The 20,747-nt window shown below is 49.0% G+C and overlaps 3 protein-coding genes across 3 annotated transcripts in view; 1 reads left to right on the forward strand and 2 right to left on the reverse strand.

The window, feature by feature from the left end:
• TSPEAR (thrombospondin type laminin G domain and EAR repeats) overlaps positions 1-20,747 on the reverse strand; it is a 217,830-nt gene that overhangs the window by 71,642 nt on the left and 125,441 nt on the right. The gene's annotated exons all lie outside the window — the stretch shown is intronic.
• LOC109024495 (keratin-associated protein 10-1-like) lies at positions 5,039-6,641 on the forward strand. Its single transcript, XM_019017863.4, has one exon. It carries the CDS (start codon positions 5,087-5,089, stop codon positions 5,963-5,965), a length of 879 nt encoding a protein of 292 aa, XP_018873408.1. The 5' UTR covers positions 5,039-5,086; the 3' UTR covers positions 5,966-6,641.
• Positions 10,527-11,780, reverse strand: KRTAP10-5 (keratin associated protein 10-5). The gene has a single exon (XM_055373724.1). It carries the CDS (start codon positions 11,665-11,667, stop codon positions 10,834-10,836), a length of 834 nt encoding a protein of 277 aa, XP_055229699.1. The 5' UTR covers positions 11,668-11,780; the 3' UTR covers positions 10,527-10,833.

Genomic DNA, 20,747 nt, shown 5'->3' on the forward strand with positions numbered 1-20,747 from the left:
CCTGGCCTCCTCTGAGGCCAGGTGACAGGGAGGAAAATGGGGAGCATGGAGGGCATTCGGGGCTAGCAGAGGGCTGCAGACCAGATCCCTGGCCCAGGCTGAGTGGCTGGGAGCAGAGCCTGAGACTGATGCCTGGACCCTCCTCAGCTCGGCCACTGCAGCTGGCCCCAGCCTGGGTAAATGCCAGAGCGTGGCTGAATGAAGCAGGTGTTCCTGGAGCTGTCTCCCTCCATCTGGCAGTCTTGCTGAGGGGCCTCCTGCCTCAGCCTGGCATGAGGGTGTTGGGTCAGTCCACTCTGGCACCCTCTAGGGTTCATCTTCCCCCACGTGCCCATCCTGGCCGGCATTGTGTAGGGAATGTCATGGATTCCCTGTGAAGGCCCTGGAAAGGCTTTGGTCAAACACCTCAAGCAGAGGCCTTCCTCCCCCACCTGCCTGCACGTGGCAGGGCCCCAGTGAGCAGCGGGAGAGCAGGACTCTGCTCCAGGCCAGGAGAAGGCACAGCCCTTCCTTCCACCGCCACGTGCATCGCAGTGCCACAGCTGCAGTGACACTTGGGTCCTCTGTGTCCTCCAGAGAGTGTGAGCACCTGGGATGGAGCAGGTCTGCAGAAGAGTCTACCCTGGAAAAGCATCCCCGTCCGCACACATGCACACAGGGTGTGAAATGCAGGGTGTGAAACGCAGGGTGTGACGGGCACTTCTTTGTTAGAAAAACCGGATGTGACACAGACATGCACGTCCGCACGTGTGCACACAGGGTGTGACGGGCACTTACAAAAACCGGATGTGACGCAGACGTGCAATGCAGGAACAGCCAGCAAAGCAGCCGTGAGCACCCTGGGTGGGAAGATGTGGCAGGACACACCATAGGCCAAGGATAGAAAGGATGCAGAGGGTCCTGGCTGGGGCAGGGGTGTGTGTGTGTGTGACCCACAGCATCAGAGAGTTTGGGGACATGCAGATGGGGGGAGCACGGTGAAGAAAGGGTGGCCTGCTTTAGGACAGGAGAATGTATTATTATTGTTACTATTTATGCAATTAAACACAAAAGGTAGAGTGTGAGGAGGCTTTGCCGCTTCTTGGAAAGACCCTGAGTTATAAAACATGCCACGACATAGGGACAGCAACAGTGGACACTGTGTGTAGAGAGGTCTGTGTACAGGGACCACCCCCGATGGAGGCTGCTGTGTGTGTCTGGGGGGTCCCAGGCTGACTCTGGGAGGATTCTGGCATCTTGGTGTTGGGGGCTTCTGTGCCTCAGGGCTCTGATGTTGGCCCAAGCCTCAGGCTGGCGGAGGTTGGGGATGAGACTCCACATCCTGTGGCATTGTGTCCTGGGTCCCCTGGAAAGAATGGGTCTCTAAGTAAACCCCATGCACCCTACTGCCCCTCCCCCCAGTCTCAGAGAGACACTGCTGCACAGCACTGCCTGGTGCTGGGCTCACTCCTGGGGGTTTAGCTTGAGCACGACCAGGGGCCACCTCCTCAATGAGGAAACATGGGGGCCACCATCCAGAAGGTGCCCTGCCCAGCACTCGGGATGAGCCTCTGCCCTGCTGAGCCCCGGGATAGACAGTCAGCCCATCGCTCGCTGGGCTTTGGCAATCAGGAAACAGAATCCTGCCCATCCCAGCAAGAGCCTCTCCCTCCACTGTTTAATTAAAATAGCCTCTTCCTGGCTCCGGACCCCATGCCTGCAGTGTTGTGTGCCTCTCAGCCTCCTGGGAGTGGACACCCAAGGGCAGATGAGTCCCCGACACAGCCTCGGCAGTGCTGGGTGGAGGCCTCTGGAGGTTGACCTGCCCTCACAGCCACCTTGTGGGGCATCCTCCTTGACTCTATCATCGGTGAGACATGGGTCCAGAAGCCAGGAATTATGGAATTACAGAAGGGGCTGCAGAGATAAGCTCGTTCACAGCCTCAGGCACAGGCCGGGTATAGCCACCGAGGATGGAGAAGGAGGGAACCGGGCACTGCTTTGAAAAGAAGAAAGGTATTGAATCCAACATAGGAGCTTTGCCTTGAGAAACTAGAGAAAGACGAGGAAATGGAACCCACAGCAAGCAAAGGGAAGGATGGGGCAGGAGTCCACGCAACTGAAAACAAAAGGACAATAGAGGAAATTGATTAAACCCAAGCTGGTTCTTTGAGATCCATCAAATTGATAAACAATACGGAGAACAAAAGGGGATATTGCTAAACAATTGTCAGAAATTAAAAGGCTGATAAGGGAACTCCATAAACACCACCACGTGTTGTTTATCAAAACCTCAGATAATGTGGACCAATTCCTTGATAGGCGCAAATACCAGAACTCATTAAAGAAGAAAAGATAATGGGGAGGTCCAATATCTAATAAAGGACACCTTCCAACACAGAAAAACTAGTGTCCTGGAAAATACAATCCTTTAAAGAAGAAAAAATGTCAATTCTACATCATCTCTTTCAGAAGATAGAATAGGAGAAAACACCAACTCTTTTCATGAAGGCAGTGTTACCAAACCAGGCAAAGGCATTGCAATAAGAGAAAATTACAGACCAACCAAAATCCTCAATAAAATATTAGCAAATACAATCCAGCAACATGTAAAAAGAACAATACGTTGTAGAGATGGGGTCTGGCTATGTTGCTCAGGCTGATCTCAAACTCCTGGCCTTAAATAATCCTCCTGCCTTGGCCTCCCAAAGTGCTGGAATTACAGGCATGAGCCACCACATCCAGCCTAGAGGGGAACATTTCAGACCAGATAACACTAGTCTGGAAAAACCAGCACCAACACGATTCTTAGTGGGGAAACCCCTCCCTCTAAGATCAGGTGGGTGTTAATGCACATGCCAGCCTCCTTTCTCTGTCTCCTGGGAGGGCTGGGAAAGCAACACCCCAGTAGTGTGAGCACACCTTGCTCCAGATTTTGGTTTCTAAATGCCTTCGTCCACCAAGAGGAAGCAGGGCTTCCTAGAGAAGCGTCTGACTCCAGGGATGAAACAGGGCAAATCTGAGATGAACTTGGACCCAAAAGTAAGAAAGGTCAGGGAGGGACAGCATGTTGAAAGGGCACCAGGGCCAAAACGAAAGAACTTGAGGGCCGAAGTTGGAACCACTGCAACCACAAAATACATAGTGATCGTATTGGATTATAGCTCAAGTAATAGATAAACATTCTTTAGTCCACACCTAGATAAATAAATAAGGAAGCAAATAGACACACAGAAGAGCGGGACAGCTCCTCCTCCCAGGAGAATTTCAATTAGTAAGTGTGGAAGGAACAAGGCAGGGAGGAGAATCCTCAACAGAGCCCCACAGGGACCGTGCGGGCCAGACCCCCGGAGGGGCACCAGCACTGCCGGGCAAACGCCTGGGCAGATGCAGGACAGCTGCCAAGTCTCAGACATGACCAATTACAGAGGGAAACGGCGGCACCGCGAGGGATGGGACGTGGCCGTGTCACCTCCATGCCCCACGCGCACTGCTCCTGTGGGATTCCTCCCCCAACGCGATGCCCACTCTGACCACGAGGAAACCTCAAGCAAGTCCACATGGAGGGGCGTTCTACAGAACACCCAACCAGTCAAGGTCGCTGAGGCCAAGGAGAGACTGGGCAACTGTCACAAACCAGAGAAGCCGAGGAGACCTTTCAGCCAACGCCATGTGGGGTCCTGAGCAGGACCCACGGGAAGTTGGTGCAGCTGCCTAAAGACCGTCCTGGCTGAGAAGAAACAGACCAGCGCTGCTTTCTCAGAGCTGGGAACCGACCTGCGGTGGCGTCGGGAAGCTGGTGAAGGGCAATGTGAACTTCGCTTTTCAGCCACTATTCCCTAAAACCATTCCACGAGGTCAAGCCACACCTCACAAGCAAAGGCTGCTGAGTGCCCAGTGCTGGGCACCTGCTGTCCTGTGCTACACTCGCCACCCCCCATGCTCCACCTGCCCCAGGCCCAAGTCCACGAGAAACACTTCTGCCGTGCCTGCCTTCCCATCCCGGGTTCTGCTCCCGCGCCCACCTCCTCATCCCAGGTTCTGCCATTGTGTCTGCTTGCTGTGGATTGAATTGTGTCCCTCAAAAGGTGCCAAAGTCCTGACCGCTGGTACATGTGAATGTGACCCTATATGGAAATAGGGTCTTTGTAGGTGATCAAGTTAAGAGGAGGCTGTTAGGATAGGCCCTACTGCAATATGCTTTGTATCCTTATAAAAAGGGGAGATTTGGACACACACACACACACACACACACACACACACACACACACACACACACACACACGGAGAAGCTGTGTGAAGATAAAGGCAGAGCTCAGGTGAGGCCACTGTAAGCCAAGGACCCCAAAGATAGCAGCAGCCCACAGGAGTGAGGGGAGTGGGGTGAGACAGTGCCCCTCGCAGCCTCAGAAGAAACCCATGCTGTCCACTGTCCACACCTCGATCTCAGACTTCTGGCTTCCAAAACCATGAGACACGGAATTTCTGTTGTGTGACCAGCCAGTTTGTGGTACTGTTTGTCATGGCAGCCCAAGGAAAAGAATACATTACAGCATATAAACCATGACTCACATTATCTTTATTTAGAACCCAAACGAGCCTCTCTCCCTAAGCTTTCAATCACAGAGGCATACAATCTTGTTCAGCAGCCTAGAAAACCAAGGCCCAGCGGAGCCACCCGTAGGCACCCACTCCCCATAGCCCGGCAAACACACGGCAGAGCCACCCGCAGGCACCCACTCCCCATAGCCCGGCACACACATGGACCACGCCACCCTCCACGTGAGCCTGGGGAGCAGAGCAGCACAGCCTGAACTGTCCCTCAGCTCTTCCTCCTGAGTCTAAAACACGCACATGCGCCCCAGGCCAATTCCAAGTTTTGTAAACTGAGCAACAGCTCTTGGGAAACAAAAACACAGCTACTGTTTATTCTCCTGCAGCTGGCTGTACACCCCAACAAGGAAGGGAAGGCTTGCTGAGCCTCCTGTCTGGACAACACGCACCAGGGAGGAGTATAAAAGCCCCACAAACCCGAGCACCTCACTCACTCGCTCACCCACTCCCTCCCACCTCCCCCAGCTCAACCCTCAGCACAGCAGCATCCACCATGTCCATCTGCTCCAGCGACCTGAGCTACAGCAGCCGCGTCTGCCTTCCTGGTTCCTGTGACTCTTACTCCGACTCCTGGCAGGTGGACGACTGCCCAGAGAGCTGCTGCGAGCCCCCCTGCTGCGCCCCCAGCTGCTGCGCCCCGGCCCCCTGCCTGAGCCTGGTCTGCACCCCAGTGAGCTGTGTGTCCAGCCCCTGCTGCCAGGCGGCCTGTAAGCCCAGCCCCTGCCAATCAGGCTGCACCAGCTCCTGCACGCCCTCATGCTGCCAGCAGTCTAGCTGCCAGCTGGCTTGCTGCACCTCCTCCCCCTGCCAGCAGGCCTGCTGTGTGCCCATCTGCTGCAAGCCAGTCCGCTGCGTGCCCACCTGCTCTGAGGATTCCTCTTCATGCTGCCAGCAGTCTAGCTGCCAGCCGGCTTGCTGCACCTCCTCCTCCTGCCAGCAGGCTTGCTGTGTGCCCGTCTGCTGCAAGCCTGTGTGCTGTAAGCCTGTCTGCTCTGTGCCCATCTGCTCTGGGGCTTCCTCTCTGTGCTGCCAGCAGTCTAGCTGTCAGCCAGCTTGCTGCACCTCCTCCCAAAGCCAGCAGGGCTGCTGCGTGCCCGTCTGCTGCAAGCCTGTGAGCTGTGTGCCTGTTTGCTCTGGGGCTTCCTCTTCATGCTGCCAGCAGTCTAGCTGCCAGCCGGCTTGCTGCACCACCTCCTGCTGCAGACCCTCCTCCTCCGTGTCCCTCCTCTGCCGCCCTGTATGCAGGCCCGCCTGCTGCGTGCCCGTCCCTTCCTGCTGTGCCCCCACCTCCTCCTGCCAACCCAGCTGCTGCCGCCCAGCCTCCTGCGTGTCCCTCCTCTGCCGCCCCGTGTGCTCCCGCCCAGCCTGCTGAGGCCTCCACTCAGGTCAGAAGCCCAGCTGCTGATGGACACGCCCCCCAGTGCCAGCCAGGCTCAGGTCCCACCTGAAAGCTGATAGTCGTGTACTGAATTGCTCCTGCACTTTGGCCATTTCCTGGCGTCTGCTGTTGAGCTGGACAATGGAAGAACTGAAAGTCTATACTCAATGCTGCAGCCCTCTTGCGTGGGGAGGGGGGCGCTTCTAGAAAGTTTCCATGGCAGTGGCCTCCCCTCCGTATCTCCCACCTCTCATGAGGGTCAGCTCAGCCTTGACCCGTGAGGTCTCTGTCCTCCTGGCTCAGAGCCGCAGAGCCTTCTTTGGACGCCCTCAAGCTGACCAATAAAGGCCCTGAGACTGCAATGGCGTGGACACCCAGGTGTGTTGATTAATGCCTTGGCTGGAGCTCATGGCCATGGTTTTCTCCTTTGTGCACAACCCTCTGCTGTCCTTCAGGCCCCTGAGTGTTTTCCTGTGCCCACAGGCGTGTGGTTCCCAGGGGTCCAGGCTAGACGGACATGGACGGGGGGAGCCTTGCAGCCCTTTGGCCATTTCAGGCCCTTGGGTGTGTCCCTAACCCTCCTGTGTTGTTACTCACGTCATAGTTCTTTTTGCTGATTTGCTTTTTAAATTATCCTTCTTCTGCACAATACTTGTCAAATAAGAATGGTGTCTTCTAGCGCCATGCTTGCCCAGAGCGTGTCCAAATGCCTCCCTAGCTTCAAAATCAGTAGTCTTCATCGACATTGCCTAAAACCTCTTGTGCCCTGTGCAGACATCACTGGCGTGGTGGGAGGAACACAGACAGGCGATTGGAATCGGGTCTCTGTCGCTTCGCTTCCACCCTGTGAGAGCAGAATCATCTCCTCGACCCTCCGGCCTCTCTAAGGTCAGGGAAGTAGGACTCCCTCTTTCAGGTTTCCAAATGGAGTGGCAAGAACGACAGACAGAGCACGTGTGACCACCGTGAGCCCAGGGCCAGCGGACTTCCCAGAGCAGGATGGTCTGAGGAGTTTTGGGCATTTTAAGAAGTCTTTAAAAATTATATTTGGAATAATGACGTGTTGTAACCACCGGAAGAAGTGCCAACTATTCCAATGGTTATAAAACATACTCATAAAGCAATGACGATAAGATCAGAAAGAATTTCCATGCACAGGTGTCAGAAGGTGGCCCGGGAACTCAGCTGCAGTGGAGGTGGAGTTGTGAGGACAGACCCAGAGCACTGGCCACACGGAGTCACAGTCCCGGAGTGGAAGGGAGTGCATAACTCATGGGTGAACAGACACACGGACATCCCAGGGTGGGTGAGGGGGCAAACCTCATGGGTGAACAGACACACGGACGTCCCAGGGTGGGTGAGGGGGCAAACCTCATGGGTGAACAGACACACGGACATCCCAGGGTGGGTGAGAGGGCAAACCTCATGGGTGAACAGACACACGGACGTCCCAGGGTGGGTGAGGGGGCAAACCTCATGGGTGAACAGACACACGGACGTCCCAGGGTGGGTGAGGGGGCAAACCTCATGGGTGAACAGACACACGGACGTCCCAGGGTGGGTGAGGGGGCAAACCTCATGGGTGAACAGACACACGGACGTCCCAGGGTGGGTGAGGGGGCAAACCTCATGGGTGAACATGCCCATGGTTTTCAGCAACACAACTCAATGTGTTGATTGCAACCCATGGAAGCAGAGAGTTAAAAATAACTCCAGAGAAGGGGACTCTGTGGAAGAGTCTTCATTAAACTACAGTGCTGTTTCCCTTCACGTGAGCTGAGAACACTGTTGGTTGAGGTCCTTTGTGTCTTTACCAAACCTCACTCTGTCTTCAGAAAGTCATTTTCTAGGAGATGTATAGAAAAGTTGAGAAACCACTAAAAACCAAGCCGACTTAAGGGATATTTATACAATATCCCATCCAACAACAATGGGATGCACGTTGTTTAAAGTGCACACGGAACATCCACCAACATAAACCACCGGAGAGGCCTGAGAGCAAGTCTCAGTGTCCTCAGGAGGGATGAAATGACAGGAGGGCTGAGTGTGCTGCTTGGCCACACAGAATTGGAAATCATCAACAGAAAGACATTTAGAAAACTGCCACATACTTGGAAATTAAATAACACACTTTAAGATCTATGAGTAAAAATATAAATCACTATGGAAATTATGAAATATCTGGAATAAAATGAAAATGAAATCACCACATATTCAATACTTGTGGGATGCAGCTAACAAAGCATGTAGAGGAAAATGCATAGTAATTTGTTTATTAGAGAAGAAGGCCTGAAATCAGTTGTCCGAGCTTCCAGCTTAAGAAGCTAAAGAAGCGTATGTTGAACCCAAAAATAACTAGAAATAATAAAATAATCAAGAATTTAAAAACTCCACTGTGTTTGTCCATTTTGCACTGCTATAAAGGAATACCCGAGAGTGGGCATTTTATGAGGAAAGGCCCATGGTTATCTGGCTCCTGGTTCTACAGGCTGTACAAGCATGGCACCTGCTGAGCTTCTGCTGAGGTCTCAGGAAGCTTTACTCATGGTGGAAGGTGGACGGGGAGCAGGCATCACATGGTATGAGGGGAGCAAGAGAGACAGAGAGGAGGGAGTGCCAGGCTCTTGTAAACAACCAGCTGTCCATGAAGCAACAGAGCAAGACTTCACTCATTATTGTGGGGGTGGCACCAAGCCACTCATGAGGGAGCCGTCCCCATGACCCAATCACCTCCCACCAGGTCCTGCCTCCAACACGGGATCATGGTTCACCATGAGATTTGGAGGGGACACATATCCACCATATCACCTACCAAATAGAAAGTGGACAAACAGGGAAATAAATAAAACCAAACCTAGTTTTTTTCAATAGACCAATGAAATTGGCAAATTTCTAACTTTAATGGTCATTATAAAACAAGAGAACAAATAAATGACCAATATCGGGTGTTATGGTTTGGCTGTGTCCCCACCCAAATCTCATCTTGAATTCTCACATGTGGGAGGCACCTGGTGGGAGGTAATTGAATCACGGGAGTGGGTCTTTCCTGTGCTGTTCTCATGATAGTAAATAAGTCTCACAAGATCTGATGGTTTTATACAGGGGAGTTTCCCTGCACAAGCTCTCTTCTCTTGTCTGCCACCAAGTGAATTGTGCCTTTCACCTTCCACCATGATTGTGAGGCCTCCCCAGCCATGTGGAACTGTGAGTCCATTAAACCTCTTTCTTTTGTAAATTGCCCAGTCTTAGGTATGTCTTTATTAGCACCGTGAAAATGAACTAATACATCAGGAATGAATAAAAGGTTGCCACTACAGAATCTGTAGATATTTAAAGGAAACCAAAGAAATAATGCAAACAACTCTATGTCAATACATTCAACAGCTTAGATGAAATAGGCAAATGACTGGAAATGTATCATTTATGAAAAGGGATACAAGAAGAAATAGAAAATCTGAATAGCCCTCTATCAATTGAAGAGACTGGACTCGTAATTAAAACCCTTCCCACAGAGACAATGCCAATCCCAAATGGCTTTGCTATTGAATTCTACCGAGCATTTAGGGGAGAAATAATGCCAATCTAACCCAAACTTTTCCAGAAAACTGTAGGGTAGACACAGTGTCGGCGAGGGTGCTAGGGATTAGGGGACGGAGGCTGAGGCCTCACGGGTGGCAGGGACTCCCTTGGTGGGCTCTGGCCATGGACACAGACTCCTGGGATGAGAGGGGGACTCATGGAGGAACAGCCACGCCTTGACCCTGAGATGGCCTTGCAGGGAGGGTAACTGAAAATTTACCCACTGGGGACAGTTGCCTACTTACTAAAACAGTTCCAGCCACCACCGCAGCCCCTGGAAGGCCATCCCCCCAGAAAATTCCCCAGGTCTCAGCAGGGCCTTGTCCACCTGTGCCCTCCAGTGTCGCCCATGTCAACCTCACCTAAGAGGGGCCTGACGCACGGTCCTGCAGGTGCGGACTCTGGGTCCTGAAAGCCCATGTGGAACCTGGTGCCCCCAGAGGAGGACCTGGGGCAGTGCCAGTTTTGGGGAATCATGTGCATCCATCCACCCACTCCATGATACTTTTGTCCTAATCGAGCCCCTTGTCTCCTGCGCAGGTGCAGCAGCCCCTCCCTCTCCCCTCGCATTGCTGCGAAACGGGCAGAACCCTCAGGCGGGCGGCACACAGGGAGGGTGACCAGGCCTGGAGGCTGTGGTGCCCGGACCCCAAGCCAGCTTCCTGGAAGGTGACCCTGCAGGGTGGGCTCTCCCAGGTGGGACAGTGGGTGGGACGGTCCTGGGGCCTGGAGATCCCCACAGCCCAGGGCACGGCAGCCAATGACCAGGCTCAGGAAGACCCAGGCATGGAGGCTGAGCCGGGACTGAGCCTTCCTGGGCGTGGCCGTGAGTTCCACCTGGTGACCCCCTGGAGGAGTTAGGCCACTGTCCCCTGTGACTTCTAGGTTAAGTCACTCATTCATAGAAACAGTCATGGCTAGAGACCAATCTGAACTCAAAACCATGTGTCCCCAGGAGCACAACAGGAGAAGAGAATCAGGTGACCAAGGGGAGTTTATTGGGGAGCAGGAGGAGGTGCTGACAGGTTCAAGTCGAGGCCAAGTGACCTGGGGCAGAGAAGCTGGGAGGGAGGACAGGGGACCCAACAGGCAGGTGGGCCCCTGCTGGGAGGCAGGAGCTGGGGAGCTGCGAGGATGGAGACTCCTGGGAGTATGGAGGGGGGGTCACCTCAGCACATGGGGGCCCCGTCCCAAGCGGGGACAACCTCCTAACCCGAGTCAGGACCAGTTGGCCCTGGGGGATGTGCACATCAGCAACTGGACTCCTGGCCTGAGCTGAGGCCTCAGCAGGCCAGGCGGGAGCACGCGGGGCGGCAGAGGAGGGACACGCAGGAGGCCGGGCGGCAGCAGCTGGCCTGGCAGGAAGACACAGGGGCACAGCAGGAGGAGATGGGCACGCAGCAGGCAGGCCTGCATACAGGGCGGCAGAGGAGGGACACGGAGGAGGAGGGTCTGCAGCAGGAGGTGGTGCAGCAAGCCGGCTGGCAGCTAGACTGCTGGCAGCATGAAGAGGAAGCCCCAGAGCAGACAGGCACACAGCAGATGGGCTTGCAGCAGACAGACTTGCAACAGACAGGCACGTAGCAGGACTGCTGGCAGGGGGAGGAGGTGCAGCAAGCTGGCTGGCAGCTAGACTGCTGGCAGCATGAAGAGGAATCCTCAGAGCAGGTGGGCACACAGCACACGGGCTTGCAGCAGACAGGCACACAGCAGGACTGCTGGCAGGAGGAAGAGGCACAGCAAGTTGGCTGGCAGCTAGACTGCTGGCAGCATGAAGAGGAATCCTTAGAGCAGGTAGGCAGGCAGCACACAGGCCTGCAGCAGACGGGCACACAGCAGGCCTGCTGGCAGGGGGAGGAGGCGCAGCAAGCTGGCTGGCAGCACGAGGGCATGCAGGAGCTGGTGCAGCCTGATTGGCAGGGGCTGGGCTCACAGGCCACCTGGCAGCAGGGGCTGGACACACAGCTCACTGGGGTGCAGACCAGGGTCAGGCAGGGGGCCGGGGCGCAGCAGCTGGGGGTGCAGCAGGGGGGCTCACAGCAGCTCTCTGGGCAGTCGTCCACTCGCCAGGAGTCGGAGCAAGCGCTGGAGCAGACGGACATGGTGGACGCGGCCATGCTGGGGTGGGGAAGAGGTGAGCTGGGAGCTGGGGGAGGTGTGAGTGTGTGAGTGTGTCAGTGAGTGTGTGAGTGAGTGTGTGAGTGAGTGTGTGAGTGTGTGAGTGAGTGAGTGAGTGAGTGAGTGAGGTGCTCAGGGCTGTGGGGCTTTTAAATCCCTCCCTGGCGTGTGTTGTCCAGACAGGAGGCTCCACAAGCTTCTCTTCCTTGTTGGTGTTTAGAGCTGGTGGCTGGAGATGCGTCATTCGTGCTGGTTTATCTGTTTGTTTTTCCCTCATTAAACTTGTGTGTATGTTGCAGGGCTGTGTTTCTTCATCGGTTCTTATTTTAGCCCCAGAAATGTGGTGGAAAATATTTCAAGCAAACTTTTGTTGAGTAGAGGTTTTAGAGATGAAGACTTCTCTAAAGGGAGGAATTCTAGTTTCACCTATCCTGTGTTTGGACTGATTGGATATATTTTATTACTTTTAGCATATTAAAATATAAATAGGTAGAAAAATATGCATTTCTTATAAAATGCCGCTGGCACAGAGGGTACGATGAAGCTAAGTGGCCCTCCCTTCAACCCCTTGTGCCTCGTAAGGGGAATGCTCAGAGATTCGGTATCTGGTGGATCTGTGCTTTATCCTTGTCTCTTCAGCTCTTCCATGCCACCCTCAGAGCCCTCTTTCTGTTTTATTTGAAGCTGCGCTCTGGGTTTTCTCCATTTTTATTTCCTCATGGTGACAGATCAAGTACTTTTTCACATACAGTGATTTTAGGACATACATTTTAAGATTTCTTTCTTGTCTAAAAATGTACTCAACTTTACCCTCACACTTATATGATAGTTTAGCTGGGTATATAATTCTAGTTTTAAATCAGAATATTATAAATAATAACAAAAAATCTGTTTTCTCAAAATGATGAACCTGTGTCACCATTTTTCTGTAGTGTCCAGCATTGCTGATGAGAGACTGAGGTTGGTCATTTGTCATTTTTTATAGTTTGTCTCTCTCTCTCCGTTTAACTCTCTGGGAACATTTGGTTTTCTTTTTATTCTTCTTTTGTTTCTATGTGTGTGCATTATTTTACTTTCTGTGGTTAGAATTCATTGAGCCTTTCAATGTGGAGACTCAGGAAGTGTTTTGCGCTCTTAAAAATAACTCTTATCTCTCGAGGTCTTTCCTTTTGTGACTTTGATTTTGTCTCACGATAAATGAAATACATTTTTGGCTCACTGTAATGATGTTATGTTGAGCATTTAAACATTTTTCCCCTCATTTCACTAGACATCAGTTAAGCTCTGCTCATTGGTGGCAGTTCATTTGATTTTTTGAGTAAAAGACTATTTTATTCTAGGGCATTGGGCTCCTGATCCAGTTTAAATTCTAATTTGTTTCCATCTGTTTCTCTTTTCTACAAATATATAAAGGATTTTACAGAGCCTCCCTTTTTGTTAGACAGTTTTGATTTTAATTTTTATAACTCTTTGAATATCCTTTCAGTGATTATTAGTAGAGGTTGTGCAAGAACTGTGTGCTTAACCCACTTTCTGGGACTGAAGGACTCGATGCTCCTTTCAGGAAATGACAGGAAAGCCAGGAAGGCTAGGATGACATCATATCAGCGGGTGTGCTACAGACATGCACGGCGCAGGTGCGGTCTCCACATCGGCCACCGTGTGAGGGGTGACTCTGCAGCCCATTTTGACAGTTGCAGAAATCATGAGAGAAGATAAGTAACCTTGAAAGAGGACAGCTGGCCGGCAGTGAACCTGACAACCGCGAGCTCTCACTCCTTTCCCTCATGGCCATAAATGGCTCCGTTCCGTCACACAGCTCCCAGAAGAGTGCGTGCTTCCTGAGTGGCAGGCAGGGAGGGAGGTGGTCCTGAGCCAGCGGGATGTGGTAAGGCTGACATGGCTTCTGGGACAAGCCCTGGGGCCTGTATGATAATTTGCTTTAGTTTTCCCATCGCTATCTCTGGCAGCCTCCTTAATCAAATGGGTGTAGTGATTCCTCCTCTCTTTATTCCTATTTGTGATCCATGCCCTCTGTCGCTCCCTTCTCCTGGTGTCTGGACCACCCATCACTGTCTGAAGTGTCTTTCCACAGTCATTGCTGTGCCCACAACAGCTCCAGGGTCTCAGTGTGCCTGATCTAAGTCCACGCCCTGCGCTCAGTGGAGACGTGTCTTTTTGGATCATGGAAATTTTCACTGGGGGCCACCATGGCAGTTTCCACGGACAATCGAATGATCACACCAATTTCTTTCTTTCTCTCTTTCTTTCTTTCTCTTTCTTTCTTTTCTTCTTTCTTTCTTTCTTTTTTGATACATAGTCTCACTCTGTCACCCAGGCTGGAGTGCAGTGGTGCCGCAGGCCCCACCTCCCGGGTTCAAGCGATTCTCCTCCCTCAGCCTCCCGAGTAGCTGGGATTACAGGTGTGTGCCACCACATCCAGCTATTTTTCTTTCTTTCTTTCTTTCTTTTTTTTTGTATTTTTAGTAGAGATGGGGTTTGGCCATTTTGGCCAGGCTGGTCTCGAACTTGTGGCCTCAAGTGATCCATCCGTTTCGGTCTCCCAAAAGTGCAGGCATTACAGATGTGAGCCACTGCACCCGGCCAGATCACATCATTTCTTAAATCAAGCAGACACTCTGGGGATCTGAGTGAGCTGAGCTGCAGGGATTAAACGGCCCTGGCTGGGGGAGGGAGGTGCTGGGAGGGGATGTGAGTCTGGAGGGCAGGGTGGCCGACGGCCGTGTCTTCTGCAAGTGACACACATTTGGATTCTTCTTTTCCAAAATGTAGTCTTTTGTTTTATTTGACTCCCTTTCGTCGTGGCTGGCTGCCCAGCACAGCTCTGGAGACGTGATGACAGCAGCCCTCTGGTCTTGTTTCCAAAGTTAACAGAAGCACCTCCCGCAGCTCCGCACTAAGCCGGTGTTGGCTGCTTTGTCACACAGCCTTGGTCTCGTGCATGCAGTGTTTTTTCACTCTAGTTTACCAAGAATTTTGCCTCAGGCTTTTAAAGAAGGAGTGAGTTTGTTCATGTATGTGTGTGTGTGAATGTGTGTGTATTATCTACTGAGAGTTCCAGTGGCTTTTCTGCTTCTATTTTATGAGTATAGTTAATGATACCCTTTGTAACTTGAGTGATATACATTACTTGATAATGGCTCATTATCCCTTTTTCCCCAGCTTTATTGAGATGTAATTGACAAATAAGAATTATATAAATTCAGGATGTCTTGATACATGTACACATTGTGTGATGATTACCACGGTCAAGCTAATTAATATGTCCATCACCCATGCAGTTACCTTTATTTTGTGATGAGACATTTAAGATGGACTCTTAGAAGATTTCGGTGTTACTATGTTGCGTTCTGTGTTACAGTCAACTGTCCCCATGCTGCACATGAGGTTTCCAGAACTGACTCATCCTGCACAGCTGAAGCTGTATCCTGTCATCAACATCAGAGTGGATGAAGCATACAGTTCTTGCACACCTGTATTAATAATTGCTGGAAGGATATTTAAAGAGTTATAAAAAATGAAAACTCCCTGCACCCCCGCCCCTGTGAACCCCCACTCTACTCTCTGCTTTGCCGAGCTTGGCTTTTTTAGATTCCACATATAAGCGAGGTCTGCAGTATTTGTCTTTCTGTGGCCTCGGTCACTTCACCTAGCATAGTGTGTGCAGGTTCATCCATGTTGCCACAGATGACAGGATCTCCCTCCTTTCTATGGCTGAATCGTATTCCGTCGTGCATATACACTGCATTTTCTTTATCCACTCATCTGCTGATGGGCACTTATGTTGCTTCCATATCTTGGCTGTTGTGACTAGTGCTGCAGTTAGCATGGCAGTGTAGGTATCTCTGAGATCTGGCTTTAATTTGTCTTGTATATACAAGATTGCTCATCATGTGGTAGTTCTATTTTTAATTTGCTGAGGAGCTTTGATACTGTCTTCCATAATGGCTGCATGTAACGGCTTAGTTTTTCTTTAACATAGGCACATAGAAGCTCTTTATCTTTTTAAATGGGATTGATTTACAGTCCTCTCTCCCTCTCTCTCTCTCTCACACACAATTATTCCTGGTTTTGGCATCAGGGTCTCACCAGTCTTATATTAGAGGAATCCAGAAGATCTCTGTCTTCTTCTGAGCTCTGGAATATTTCAAGTATCACAGGAAGCTCTTATATTGAAGGCTGACGATATACACCTTTAAAACATCTGAGTCTGCCTTCTGAAGAATATCTTTCAATACCATTTCCATATTTTCCTGGACATCATTGTATTAAAATTTTCATTTTGTTATTCAGTGTTGGTAATTTATATTTTTTAGAACACAGTACATTTCATTTATATTTTCAAATTTTAGGATAAACATACCCATGCTACTTTCTTTTACATAAAAACAAAAATCTCTGAATCTGTGGGCATGTTTCTTTTTCAATCTTTAATGTCTGCTTATTTTTATTAGACTGTATTTTTATTTTCTTTAGGTTTTCCTTGATGAGCATCTGCGGATTTTTGTGGACATTTGAAAAGAGGGGGTCGTGTTCCTTCTTGTTAGAGATTGTTGAGTAAAAGTTTCAGAAAGCGTCATGGGTGGTAAACTTTCTGGATTCCTGTTGTTTAAGAACAGCCCTCCTGCTGACACCTGCCACAGCAGAGTCTAGGTGCAGAATTTCCTCCCTCCACCTTAGTAGAGGTTGGGCCACCAATGTGTCTCAGATTTGCATAACTTTAATCTTCTTGTGAAGCTTTTCCTCTTTCCAGAACCTGGCACTATTCTCTCCTTGTACTTCATTCATTTCACCAGACCCCTCCCCCGTCACTGCCATCAGCTGTGTTCATCCCCTCGGTCCCATCTTCTTTTAGTTCAAGGAACTTTTATTCCCATATGGGTCTGATGATTTTCTTCCATTCTTGGCTTCTCTCCCCACTGTGATCCCGGTTAGGATCACAGACCCTGAGTCTTCTGGGTTCATCTCCCTTAGACCTCAGGCTTTTCTTGGCTTCATCTCTTTGTCCTTCTGCATTGGGTTTCGGTCGTTTTCTGAACTGGGGGTCATGGTGTCAGCTCTTCTGCCTCAGGGTCTGTTATGAGGACTGCCATTGAATTCCATATGTTTGGAGTGTCACGATTTCAGTCTCCAGGAACCCAAGGTGTTTTCCTTTCTTCTCCTTCTCCTTTTTGGTAGCACTCTCTTCTTGTTTCATGGAGTAACGGCCTCTTTGTTTCATGCATTATTGTTTGTTTAGACTTTGCTTCTCTGTCATGCTGTGATTTCCTCATGCGTCTGAGGACCCTTAGTTGTTGTTCACGTTTTTAAGTGAGGGTCTAAACTGTTTGGCTTTCATTGCTGAAAGGTTCCCTGCACGTAGACACATGTATTCTTCTCACAGAGCTGACACTGGGGCTCTCAGGATGGGGCCTTGTCTGCCGCTGGCTGAGTACAGGGGCTTTGGTTCATTTTGGCATCCACAACTTCCTGGGGTGTGGTATCTTCCTCTCCATCCTAGGACCCAGACTGGGAGCCTCCTGGGCCACCCCTGGCCTGCCTGGCTCTCCTGCTGGACTCAGGGCACCAGGCGGTTCTTCTTTAGAACTCAACCCTCAGTTAAAGACGCCTGAGTGCCCATGGCTGTCCTCATGTGCTGTCCCTGTGTCAGGGTCTCTGGGAAAAGCCGTTTGTCTTCAGTCCTGCTTCTGCCTTTCTTTCTGTTGAATTTTACAGTCAAGAAAACCCGATCTTTTTGTCTTGTCTGTCCCAGAAAATCCTTACTGACCTGGTCTGCAGATGGCACGCCTGTTTTCTATCACTGTTCTGGTACCATTCATTTTTATTTGGATGAAGGGGAGGTGGAGGCATTGGGGAGTAGCCAGCCCAAACAGAGGGCTTAGGCTTTTAAAAAAAATTTACCAAGAGAAAATTCACAAGCCATGAAGCTCACCTGCTGCAAGGACATAATCCATTTGTTTTTAGCATATTCCCAGTGTTTCTCAGCCATCACCAATATATAATTTTACAGCTTTCCTCCCTCCAAAAAAATCACACCAATCAGCACCACTCCCCATGTGCCCCTCCCCCAGCCTCAGGCACCTACTCATCTACTCTCTTTCTCTGTAGATTTGCCCATTCTGAGCCTTTCATACAAATAGAATCCCACCAGGTTTCATACCAGGGATGCAGGGATGGTTTAACATTCACAATTCAACACCACATAAACAGAATTAAAAACAAAAATCACATGATCAATAGATGCAGAAAAAGCTTTTGACAAAATCCAGCATCTCTATGATTAAAACTCTCAGCAAAATCAACATACAAGGGACATATCTCAATGTAATAAAAGCCATCTATGACAAACCCACAGCCAACATAACACTGAATGGGGAGAAGTTGAAAGCACTCCGTCTGAGAACTGGAAAAATGTAGGGATGCCCACTCTCACCACTTCTCTTCAACATCGTACTGGAAGTCCTAGCCAGAGCAATCAGACAAGAGAAAGAAATAAAAGGCATCCAAATCAGTACAGAGGAAGTCAAACTGTCGCTGTTTGCTGATGATATGATCGTACACCTAGAAAACCCCAAAGACTCCTATAAAAAGCTCCTAGAACTGATAAAAGAATTCAGCAAAGTTTCCAGATACAAAATTAATGTACACAAATCAGTAGATCTCCTATACACCAACAGTGACTAAGCTGAGAATCAAATCAAGAACTCAATCCCTTTTACAATAGCTGCAAAAAAATAAAATACTCAGGAATATACCTACCCAAGGAGGTGAAAGACCTCTACAAGGAAAACTACAAAGCACTGCTAAAATAAATCACAGAGGACACAAACAAATGGAAACACATCCCGTGCTCATGGATGGGTAGAATCAATATTGTGAAAATGACCATAGTGCCAAAAGCAATTCAATGCAATTCCCATCAAAATACCACCATCATTCATCACACAATTACAAAAAAAATTCTATAATTCATATGGAACCAAAAAAGGGCCCGCATAGCCAAAGCAAGACTAAGCAAAAAGAACAAATCTGGAGGCATCACATTACCTGATTTCAAACTATACTATAAGGCCACAGTCACCAAAACAGCATTGGTATAAAAATAGGCACATAGACCAATGGAACAGAATAGGGAACCCAGAAATAAACCCAAATACTTACCGCCAACTGATCTTTGACAAAGCAAACAAAACGTAAAGTGGGGAAAGGACACTCTATTCAACAAATGGTTCTGGGATGATTGGCAAGCCACATATAGGAGAATGAAACTGGATCCTCATCACTCACCTTATACAAAAATCAACTCAAGATGGATCAAGGACTTAAATCTAACACCTGAAACTATTAAAATTCTAGAAGATAACATGAAAAACCCCTTCTAGATATTGGCTTAGGCAAGGATTTCATGACCAAGAACCCAAAAGCAAATGCAATAAAAACAGAGATAAATAGCTGGGACTTAATTAAACTAAAGAGCTTTTGCATGGCAAAAGAAACCGTCAGCAGAGTAAACAGACAACCCACAGAGTGGGAGAAAATCTTCACAATCTGTACATCTGACAAAGGACTAATATCCAGAACCTACAACAAACTCAAACAAATTATCAAGAAAAAAAACAAACAATCCCATCAAAAAGTGGGCTAGGGACGTGAATGGACAATTCTCAAAAGAAGATACACAAATGGCCAACAAACATATGAAAAAATGTTTAACATCACTAATGATGAAGGAAATGCAAATCAAAACCACAATGGGATACCACCTTACTCCTGCAAGAATGGCCATCATCAAAAAATCAAAAAATAATAGCTGGTGGCATGGATGTGGTGAACAGGGAAGACTTCTACACTGCTGGTGGGAATGTAAACTAGTACAACCACTGTGGAATACAGTGTGGAGATTCCTTAAAGAACTAAAAGTAAATCCACCATTTGATCCAGCAAATCCACTACTGGGTATCTACCCAGAGGAAAAGAAGTCATTATACAAAAAAGATACTTGCACACGCATGTTTATAGCAGCACAATTCGCAATTGCAAAAATGTGGAACCAACCCTAATTCCCATCAATCAACAAGTGGATAAAGAAACTTTTATATATATATATATAAATATATATTTATATATTATATATATTTATATATATTATATATATTATATATTTATATATATAAACTGATATATATGTGTGTATATATATGTGTATATATATGTATGTGTGTATATATATGTATGTGTGTGTATATATATATATATATGATGGAATACTACTCAGTAATAAAAAGAAATGAATTAATAGCATTCACAGAGACCTGGATGAGATCCGAGGCTATTATTCTAAGTGAAGTAACTCAGGAATGGAAAACCAAACATCATATGTTCTCACTCATAAGTGGAAGCTAAGCTATGAGGATGCAAAGGCATAAGAATGACACAGTGGACTTTGGGGACTCACGGGGAAAGGGCGGGAAGGGGGCGAGGGATAAAAGACTACAAATAGGGTGCAGTGTGTACTGCTTGGGTGATGGGTGCACCAAAATCTCACAAATCAACACTAAATTACTAATCCATGTAACCAAACACCACCTATTCCCCAATAACCTAAATAAAATATAAAATAAAAATAAAAAATAAAAAACCCAAATAGAATGTCATCACATGTGGGCTCTCACTGAGCATCAGGCTTTCAAGGCTCATGCATGTTGTAGCCTGTCAAAGTACTGGATTCCTTTTCATGGCTGAATAATATTCCCCATGGGAATGGGCCACATTTTGCTTGTGTGGATGGGCTGTGTTTTGCTCTGTCCTCTGATGGACATTTAGGCTCCTTCCACTTCTTGGCTGCTGTCGGTCATGCTGTGTACATGGGTACACCAGTCTCTGGCTGCTGTCAGTCATGCTGTGTACATGGGCGCATAAATCTGTGTGTGGACATTTGTTTCACTCCTCTGAGGTAGATGCCTAGAACTGGAGTGGCAGGATCACAGGGTTACTTTGTGAGTGACCATTTTGAGGGACGGTTTTCCAAGGTGCTTTCACTGGGAGTTGAAGCTCTGAT

The sequence above is a fragment of the Gorilla gorilla genome, chromosome 22 (assembly GCF_029281585.2).
Source record: "Gorilla gorilla gorilla isolate KB3781 chromosome 22, NHGRI_mGorGor1-v2.1_pri, whole genome shotgun sequence".
Lineage (NCBI taxonomy): Eukaryota > Metazoa > Chordata > Mammalia > Primates > Hominidae > Gorilla > Gorilla gorilla.

Excerpts from the sequence above, each read along its gene's own strand:
- LOC109024495 (XM_019017863.4), top strand. The coding sequence starts at position 5,087 with ATGTCCATCTGCTCCAGCGACCTGAGCTACAGCAGCCGCGTCTGCCTT.
- KRTAP10-5 (XM_055373724.1), bottom strand. The coding sequence starts at position 11,667 with ATGGCCGCGTCCACCATGTCCGTCTGCTCCAGCGCTTGCTCCGACTCC.